Source organism: Dipodomys ordii, unplaced genomic scaffold (assembly GCF_000151885.1).
Source record: "Dipodomys ordii isolate 6190 unplaced genomic scaffold, Dord_2.0 Scaffold184, whole genome shotgun sequence".
Taxonomy (NCBI): domain Eukaryota; kingdom Metazoa; phylum Chordata; class Mammalia; order Rodentia; family Heteromyidae; genus Dipodomys; species Dipodomys ordii.
Genome location: NW_012267400.1, coordinates 328,912 through 337,169, shown reverse-complemented (window position 1 = coordinate 337,169; position 8,258 = coordinate 328,912). Strand labels below are relative to the sequence as shown.

The window sequence follows — 8,258 nt, the reverse complement described above, 5'->3', positions numbered from 1 at the left end:
AAAAAAAAAAGTCTCAGGAAACTCTTTTGTAAGGTTGGCTGCAAAGTGCAATCCTAAGATCCCATGCTTCCTCGGCGCTAAGACTACAGGAGGGAGGCAGTGGCGCCTGCCCTGTGGATTTGAACCTCAGTGGCGATGGTCTGTTGGAATAGCCCAGTGCAGGGTCTGTCCCGGGGGCTTGGGCATCCTCGCAGCATGGAAGTATCCTGAGGGCCAGGTGGAAGTGGGCCCCCCTCGCCTTAGGTCAACCCACTTTCACCTGTGCAGACCTGTATGTAATCCCCGGTACTTGGAAGGTTGAGACAGGAGGGTTTCCTCAATCTAGGAGTTCAAGACCAGCCATGCCAACATAGTAAGATCCTGTCTTAAAAAAAAAAAAAAAAGCCTGGCACTGGTGACTGACTCACCCCTGTCATCCTAGCTACTCAGGAGGCTGAGATGTAAGGATTCCAGTTCAAAGCCAGTCCAGGCAGGAAAGTGTGTGAGACTCTTACTTCCAACTAACTGCTAGAAAACTGGAAGTGGAGCTGTGGTTCAAAGTGATAGAGTGGGGGGCTGGGAAGGTCGCTCAGTGGTAGAGCGCTTGCCTTGCATGCCTGAGGCCCTGGGTTCGATTCCTCAGCACCACATAAGCAAAAAGAAAAACACCGGAAAGTGGCGCTGTGGCTCACGTGGTAGAGCGCTAGCCTTGAGCTGAAGAGTTGAGGGACAGCGCCCAGGCCCAGATTTCAGGCCCCACAACCGGACCACCCCCTTCCACCAAAAAAAGTGGTAGAGTGGTAGCCTTGAGTAAAAAAGCTCAGAGACAGTGCCCAGGCCCCACAACTGCAAAAACAGAGGAAACATAAAACAGCCATAAAAAACCCATTAAGCCAATCAAGCAACACCCATTCTGATTTTGTTTTTTTGTTTGTGGGACTAGAACTCTGGGCCTGGGGGCTGTCCCTCAGCTCTTCAGCTCAATCAAGGTGAGCGCTCTACCACTTGAGCCACAGCTCCACTTCCAGTTTTCTGGTGGTTCATTGGACATAAGAGTCTCATGGACTTTTCCTGCTCTGGCTGGCTTGGAACCGCCATCCTCAGATCTCAGCCTCCAGGGTGGCTAGGATGACAGACGTGAGCCCCGGGCGCCTGGCTTGTTATGTTTTAAATTAGTTCACTTTAGTTTTTTTTTGCAAGGCTGCGGATGGACCCCAAGGCCTCAGAGCTACCTGTGCTCTACCACTGAGCCTGCACCACCGCTTTGCCGCTCTGCCACAGCCATCGGTGTAAGCCAGGCCCCAGTCCAAACAATACACAGGCTGGGTTCCGATCAGGCACGCCCCGCCCACCTCTGCAGGAATGGCCAATGCCACTGGCTTCTCCACAAACACCTTTAATCACAGCCAGGGGAGACTTTTCCTTTTTAACTCAGGGCTGGCTCCTACAGGTTGGTGGCTGCTTCCAGGCCCCGTTCCTGAAAGTACCGGTGGGGTCCACGGGGGCGATTTTGGGGTTCCTCCTGCAGGAAATAGGACGTGATCCTTCCAGGTCCTTCCGGAGCTGCAGCTTCTGAGTCCTCCCTGTGGAAGGGAGGGGGACAGTGGCCGTGCTGCAGGGCAGTGGTAACTTAGAGGCTGGGCTGAGTCCTCCCCGCCCCCCCCACTGCCGCCTTTCCTCCCGCCCCGCAACCTTGGCAGTCTGGACTCTCACCATATCACCCCCTCAGCCTCCTTCTCTAGAATGGTCTGGGCCGTGCGCCAGCTGAACCGGACAAACTGAGGGAAGCCGAACACAGGCTCTATGTGCTTCCTCAACCAGGCTTTTGTCTTGGGGTCTAGAGACAGGGGAAGGGGAGGGGAACAGGGAGCACAGTGTCAGCCCCTGAGCCTTCAGGTAACAGCGTCGGCTTCTTCCTGAGCTGACCTTCCGGCCCCAGGCCCTTTGCACAGGCAGGGCCCCTCCTTCCCATTCTGTGCCGGGCCAAATGCTATTCACTGTGCAGTTTTAGGGAAACATCCCCCTGACCCCCAAGGACAGCACACACAAAACCAGCTGCCAGACCACAGGCCCCTCCTGTACAGGCAGAAAATCAAGAAGATTCCTCAAACCCTGCTGTTGGCTCTTCATTGTATTTTTCTATTGTTTTCTTTTCTTTTTTTTTTGGGTCCGGTCGTGGGGCCTGAACTCTGGGCCTGGGCGCTGTCCCTCAGCTCTTCAGCTCAAGGCTAGCGCTCTACCACGTGAGCCAGAGCGCCACTTCCGGCTTTTTTCTTTTTTATGTGGTGTTGAGGAATTGAACCCAGGGCCTCATGCATGCAAGGCAAGCACTCTACCACTGAGCCACCTTCCCAGCCCTATTGTTTTCTTTTTTGACAGAGACGTCTCCCTGTATGCCCCAGGCTGGCCTTCATCTCTCAATCCTCCTGCCTCAGACTCCCTAGCAAAGATAGGTTACAAGTGTGGGCACCACACCTGGCATCACTTGTGTGTGTGTGTGTGTGTGTGTGTGTGCGCGCGCACGCGCGCATGTGCACGTGTGGTTCTGAGAATAAAATGTCAAGCATGCTAGACCAGTGTTCTACCACATAGCCATGCTCTACTGAGGATACCCACAGTGACCACGCCCCCTGCTGAGCCACGCCCCCAGATCCACCTCTCCCTTAATATACACATGGGCACCTTGGGTGTCCACTCAGAGACGAAGGGGTCGGAGGGGGATGGGCAGGACCCAGGCCTCACACACAGACCATGTGGCCATGGTCTGGAGGTGGCCATCGCAATGTTAAAATCCTGAGAAGCCAAGAGCAGGGGTGCACGCCTGTCCCCCCAGCCCTTGGGAGGCTGAGGCAGGAGGACCTTGACTTCCAGGCCGGCCTAGGCTACACAGCCAGACCCAGTCAGACCCACAGCCTCCGGAGCCCGGCAAACCATATTATCATCACAAAACCTGACAGCAATGCCCTCACCATTGGGGTAGCCTGAGCCATAGTCAGTGTCCAAGTCTTCCAATCGTTCGAGAAACTGCCAGTGCTTCACGGCCTGGTCTCGAGCCACCTGCAGGCAGGACAGGAAATTGGGTGCTCCCTTGGCCATGGGAGCTTGGTCTGCCCGGAGGATGGTGGGAGCTGGCCAGGGTCAGTGGGGCCACACCTTGGCACAGATGCTTGCAGCGCTGACCACCGGGTAAAGGGCATCGGCCTTAGCCTTGACCGTCACATCAATCCCAGGGAAGCGTTGCTGCAACCGCGCCTGGTATGTTTCTGGCATCCCCACGGTGTCCACGAATACCTGCCATGGTGACAGAGGATTCAGTGAACAAACAGCCAGAGGGAAAAAAACCACACAACAGGACCTAGCCTCTTAAGTCTCTGCACCTGCTTTACCATCGCCCACAATAGGCTTCCTTCTCATTTTCCTTTTTTTGGGTGAGTGTGAGTGTAAGCATGGGTGCATGCACACACATGACAAACTCATGCTTGAATTCAGGGCCTAGGAGTTACCTCTTAAAACATTTTAACTTAAGGCTAAGCACTTAGCTGGATGCCAGTGGCTCACACCTGTCATACTAGCTACTCAGGAGGCTGAGATCTGAGGATTGCAGTTCAAAGCGAGCCTGGGCAGGAAAAATCCGTGAGACTCTTATGTCCAATAAACTACCAGAAAACCAGAAGGGGTGCTGTGGCTCAAGCGGTAGAGCGCTCGCCTTGAACTGAAGAGCTGAGGGACAGCGCCCAGGCCCAGTTCAAGGCACACGACCGACAAACAAAAACAAGGCATTGCTAGTGGCATTGCTAGGCAGACCCAGCAGAGGCTGCAGCTGTGGTAGGAAGGAGCAGTAGGCAGGCCCCATGGCTTGGAGTACAGAAGTGAAGTCCAGGAGCTGACGGGGGTTAAGTACGGCCACATCTTCTCAACAACCTTTATTTTCACAGAAACAGCAGACCACCTGACCGCCCCACCCTCTTCCCTCAGCCTAGGCCTTGACTCCCCAGGCAGAGCTCTTGTTTGCTCCTGCAGCTCTGTACTCCAGGCCAGGGCTTCGCTATCCCCTGCTCCATTCTCACTTTAATTCTCCAGTCAAATTCTCTCAAAACCACCTGTTCCTTGCCTCTGAGGACCCCAACACCATGCCGATTTCCCACATCATTTAATTTCCTTCTCCCCACTCAGACTGTGAATTTCAATTTGCACTATGATCATAAAATTAAATGTCAAGATTTACATTTCTCCAAGACCGTCTGTTGCATGGGAAGCAGAGTGAAGGGGAGGGGGCTAGAGGTGGGGGAGGACTGCGGAGGAAGCCGGGCAGGTTTCCAGTTGAGAAGCAGAGGAGGGTTGGGCTAGGAGAGGCTTTGGGAAGATGGACAGGTATGGGATTTGTTCTGGACTTGTAGGACTCGGCATATGACAGCGCCAAGGGGATGGCACCCACCTGGGGGTGGCGCTCTGGGGAGGCTGCGGCTCTCATCTCCAGTTACTCAACTGGCAAATGCTATCCTTGAGCAAAAATCCTCAGGAACAGCACCAGGCCTCGAGTTCAAACCCCAGGACCAGCACACACACACACACAAAAAAAGGGGGGGGGCTGGGAAGGTGGCTCAGTAGTAGAGTACTTGCCTTGCATGCATGAGGCCCTGGGTTGGATTGCTCAGCGCCAAAAAGCTAGAAGGGGCACCGTGGCTCAAGTGGTAGAGTACTAGCCTTGAGCTGAAGAGCTGAGGGACAGCGCCCAGGCTGAGTTCAGGCCCTATGACCACCACCAACAACAAAAAGTCTGGCAGACTTCCCTCACAGGCTGGCTTTGAACGAAGATCATCACATCTCAGTTTCCTGAGTAGCTAGGACTACAGGCAAATAATACTCGGCTATTGTGCCGGGCGCTGGTGGCTCACGCCTGTAATCCTAGCTACTCAGGAGGCTGAGATCTGAGGAACGCGGTTCAAAGCCAACCCAGGCAAGAAAGACCGTGAGACTCCTATCTCCAATAAACCACCAGAAAACCGGAAGTGGCGCTGTGGCTCAAGTGGTAGAGCACTTGCCTTGAGCTGAAGAGCTGAGGGACAGCGCCCAGGCCCGGAGTTCAAGCCCCACGACCGACAAAAAAAAAACAAAAACAAAAAAAAACAAAAATACTCGGCTATTGTGTTTCTTGCTCAACTCACCTGTGTAACATTCACACCCTGATCCAAGGCATACTGGATTAGCCCAGCAGCGGTATCATGGGACAGAGAGTTCAGGTTGTATTTAACCCTGCAGCGAGGAACAGCATTCAGTAAATCCCACTCGAGCCACAGAGCCCAGTAGCCCGTGTGATCTGCCCGTCCTCTCCCCAGCCCCTTCTGGGGACACACTCCCCCCCCACCCTCACCGTCCAAGCATGCTGGTAGAGATGAGGTTTGGAGACAGCACGTCCAGAGCCCAGCCCACAAAGTCCCTGTCCTCTTCCATTTTGGCAAAGAGCCTTTCCCGCTCGTTCTCCGACAGGGTCTTTGAGTCTGGGAAGGAGGTTGGAGAAAAAAGGGGAGGGGGTGACTGGCTCTTTCAGCTTTCTACACTTTCCCTCAATTTCCCATCTGTCACCCTGCATGTACCCAGGAACCCCATTCCCAGACGTACACAGGGCTCACCTGCGACCTTCAGGGCCTCCAGATCCGCTAGGCGGGACAGGGGGCAATAGCAGACTGCATAGACCATGGGGCCTGGGGGAGAAATGGGTGTCAGATTTCCAAGAAGCGGGGCAAGAAAGGGGGTGCTACCAGCGAGCCCCTGAAACGCCGCCCTGGGGCAATGCGACCACTCTTTTCGAGGCCATCACGACTCGGGTTCCCGCGCTCCCCACGCCCGCCCTGAGCGTGGGGGCGCACCCAGGACAGGGCCTCGGCCCGCTTCGTCGACGCCCAGAACGCAGGGTTCCTGTCGGCACACGGCGGGCACAGCCGAGTTCAGGCGACAGCGGCCCGTATTGTCCCGCTCCAGCTCTCGGAGATCCATGCCGCCTCGGCCGCCGCCACCAGCTGCGGGATCGAAACCTGCAAGCTCAAATCCCAGCGCGCGTTTTCCACGGGTCCGGAAGTCAGGCTGGATTCGGACCAATCAACGCGCAGGACACGCCCCCAACGCGCTCGGCGGCGCCGGGGCTGACGCAGCTGAGGCCGACTTGGTTGCCGTGAGTCCTCCTGGGAATTGTAGTTCAGGAGTTCGACTGCTGTGGGTGTGGCTTGCAGACTGGGGAGGGCGGGGTCGTTTTGAGAGCCCCGCCCCCGAGTCTCTGGGGCTACATCTCTCAAGGCTGGTCAGGACAGAGGGAAAATAGAGGGGAAATTGAGACGAAGTTCACTTTTTTTCAGGGCTTAGAAGGTGGAAAGTCACCGCACTCTCAGACCACGGGTCTCCTGTCTGTCATTCCGGCTTGTATTCCCATCTCTGCCCCTACACAGCTCCTAGTATCAGCAGATTCCACTGGGACACCCTCACCCCCCCCCCAAACTTCCTTCCTTCCTCTCATCTTCCCTGTCCTCTTGATCTCTGCTACCCTCTCTTACTCAGGGCAAGTCTCCCGTACCCGTTTGGAGATCTGGGTCCCCACCCACCCGGCAGGCTCATGTCACCCAACTTTAAAGTCCCCTCCTTTCTCCCCATCCCCCAACCCTTCTCCTGCTACTTCTTCTCCGGACCCCTTTTGGAGCTTTCTAGTCCCTGGGCTTCACTGGGGGCTGGTCCTGTCCGTGCCCTCCTCAGAGTTCCTGTTCTTCCATCTCCCTTTGCCTATTTTCCACATGACACCCCTCCCCCCTCCCCCCCCCAGCCTTTCTCACTTTCTCCCTAGATATCAGGAGGGCTCAAGGGTGCTGACTAAGCTACACCCTCCCCCTCTAGCCTCAAGCTACATTCTCGTTCTCTCCACTCCCAAATTGTCTCTCCACCTGGCCCCACTGCCCTTCCTATCTCCTGACCCATCCCTGACCCTCTCTCCTCCTCCTAGCCTAATCAGTGCTTGGTGCTGGTCACTCACCCAGGCCTAGGGCCTCTAGTGGCAGTCCATCGGTTTGCAAGATGAACAATCCTGTGGCTGGCAAGGCTTCACCTGGACCAGGTCCTCGGGACTCAGGAACACAGGGTTGGATGCTTTGCCGACGACCTCCCTGTCCCTCTCCTGTATGCCCAGATCGCAGAAACAGCGCCACTTTCCCCACGGGCCCAGAAAAGCCTCCTCTGCTTCTAGAGATGAAGACCCCAGAGAGCACAGGTGAAGACCCCCAAATAGGAAGAACATACCTCTACTCCCTTCTCCAGAGAGGCTCTGCCAGCTGACACTTCCAATCTATGCCAGCCAGCCCACTCGGGAGTATGGCCTTCCTTAGCATATGTCATCTTCAGTTGACTTCACTGTGCCCCAGCAGGGCTGACAGGTGATAAATTAAATGACTTAATTGGTATAATAAAGGCACTTGAAGCATGTGGGAATAAAAATAATAATGACGATAATTTTTAAAAGCAGCTACAATTTTTTTTTCTTTCAGAACTGAGTAACTCACACCTAGATCCTTGCTTGGGGGCTTTTGCTGGTCTTTCTGGCTGGTCTTCTTCAGCCACACCTTTTCTGACTTTTCAAGCTTAGCCACCCGGTTCTTGGCCTCTGCTCTAACAAGCACCTAATCCCCCCCCCCATTCCCCCTAGGAGTGTATGGGATTCCTACTTCCTTGTTCATGGCTTTCTCATGACCCCAGTCCCCCTGCACGGCTTGCAGGTATCTGGGTTACAAGTAACAGAGAGAAAACAACTTAAGGGATCAGTAACCAGCCCCAGGGAACGTCGTCAGTGCTGAGGTGGACAGAGTTGAGAAGGGGGAGGGGAGGTTGTGTGTAGACAAATGGGCCAAATAAGAGGCCTAGAGGGACCTGTGAGCATACCCCGCCCCCCGCCCCACCGTCTGCGTTTACCCTTTTGTTGTTGCAGCCCTAGCAGCTCCCAGGTGTCACCTGTCCCGTGCTGGCCAAAGTACTGGTAGTCAGTGGAAACTTGGGCAGAGGACACCAGCGTTAGAATCACCAGCGACGGCAGCCACAGCGCCGGCGGGCTCCGGGCCATGCCGGGTTCCAACCGCCCCCGGTGCGCTCGGGGACCCAGCCAACGAGCAGAGTCTGCGGGGCCCCCGCAGCACCCCCCACTCCCCCCTCCCACCCCGCAGGTTCATTCATTGATCCCCGGCCTCAGCATTCCCCCCCTTCCCCCCCCGCCCCTGCGCCGTGCGCAGGCGCAAAGACGCAGCGGCGCC

The 8,258-nt window shown here is 55.7% G+C and overlaps 2 protein-coding genes across 3 annotated transcripts in view; one reads left to right on the top strand and one right to left on the bottom strand.

The window, feature by feature from the left end:
* Rtbdn (retbindin) overlaps positions 1 to 8,258 on the top strand; it is a gene marked incomplete at its 3' end in the record, with an annotated part of 15,870 nt that overhangs the window by 6,266 nt on the left and 1,346 nt on the right. The window lies entirely within an intron of this gene.
* Positions 1,403 to 8,073, bottom strand: Rnaseh2a (ribonuclease H2, subunit A). 2 transcript variants are annotated; one of them, XM_013034209.1, is made up of 10 exons: positions 7,924 to 8,073; positions 6,995 to 7,200; positions 5,847 to 6,271; positions 5,610 to 5,681; positions 5,351 to 5,477; positions 5,145 to 5,232; positions 3,133 to 3,270; positions 2,949 to 3,036; positions 1,693 to 1,816; positions 1,403 to 1,562 (listed from the first exon to the last, which is right to left on the bottom strand). In XM_013034209.1, the coding sequence occupies exons 3-10, from the start codon at positions 5,971 to 5,973 to the stop codon at positions 1,424 to 1,426; spliced, it is 903 nt and encodes a 300-aa protein (XP_012889663.1). In that variant the 5' UTR covers positions 5,974 to 6,271; positions 6,995 to 7,200; positions 7,924 to 8,073; the 3' UTR covers positions 1,403 to 1,423. The 2 variants fall into 2 exon arrangements, with proteins under 2 accessions (XP_012889663.1, XP_012889664.1); XM_013034210.1 differs by having other exon boundaries at positions 7,963 to 8,071.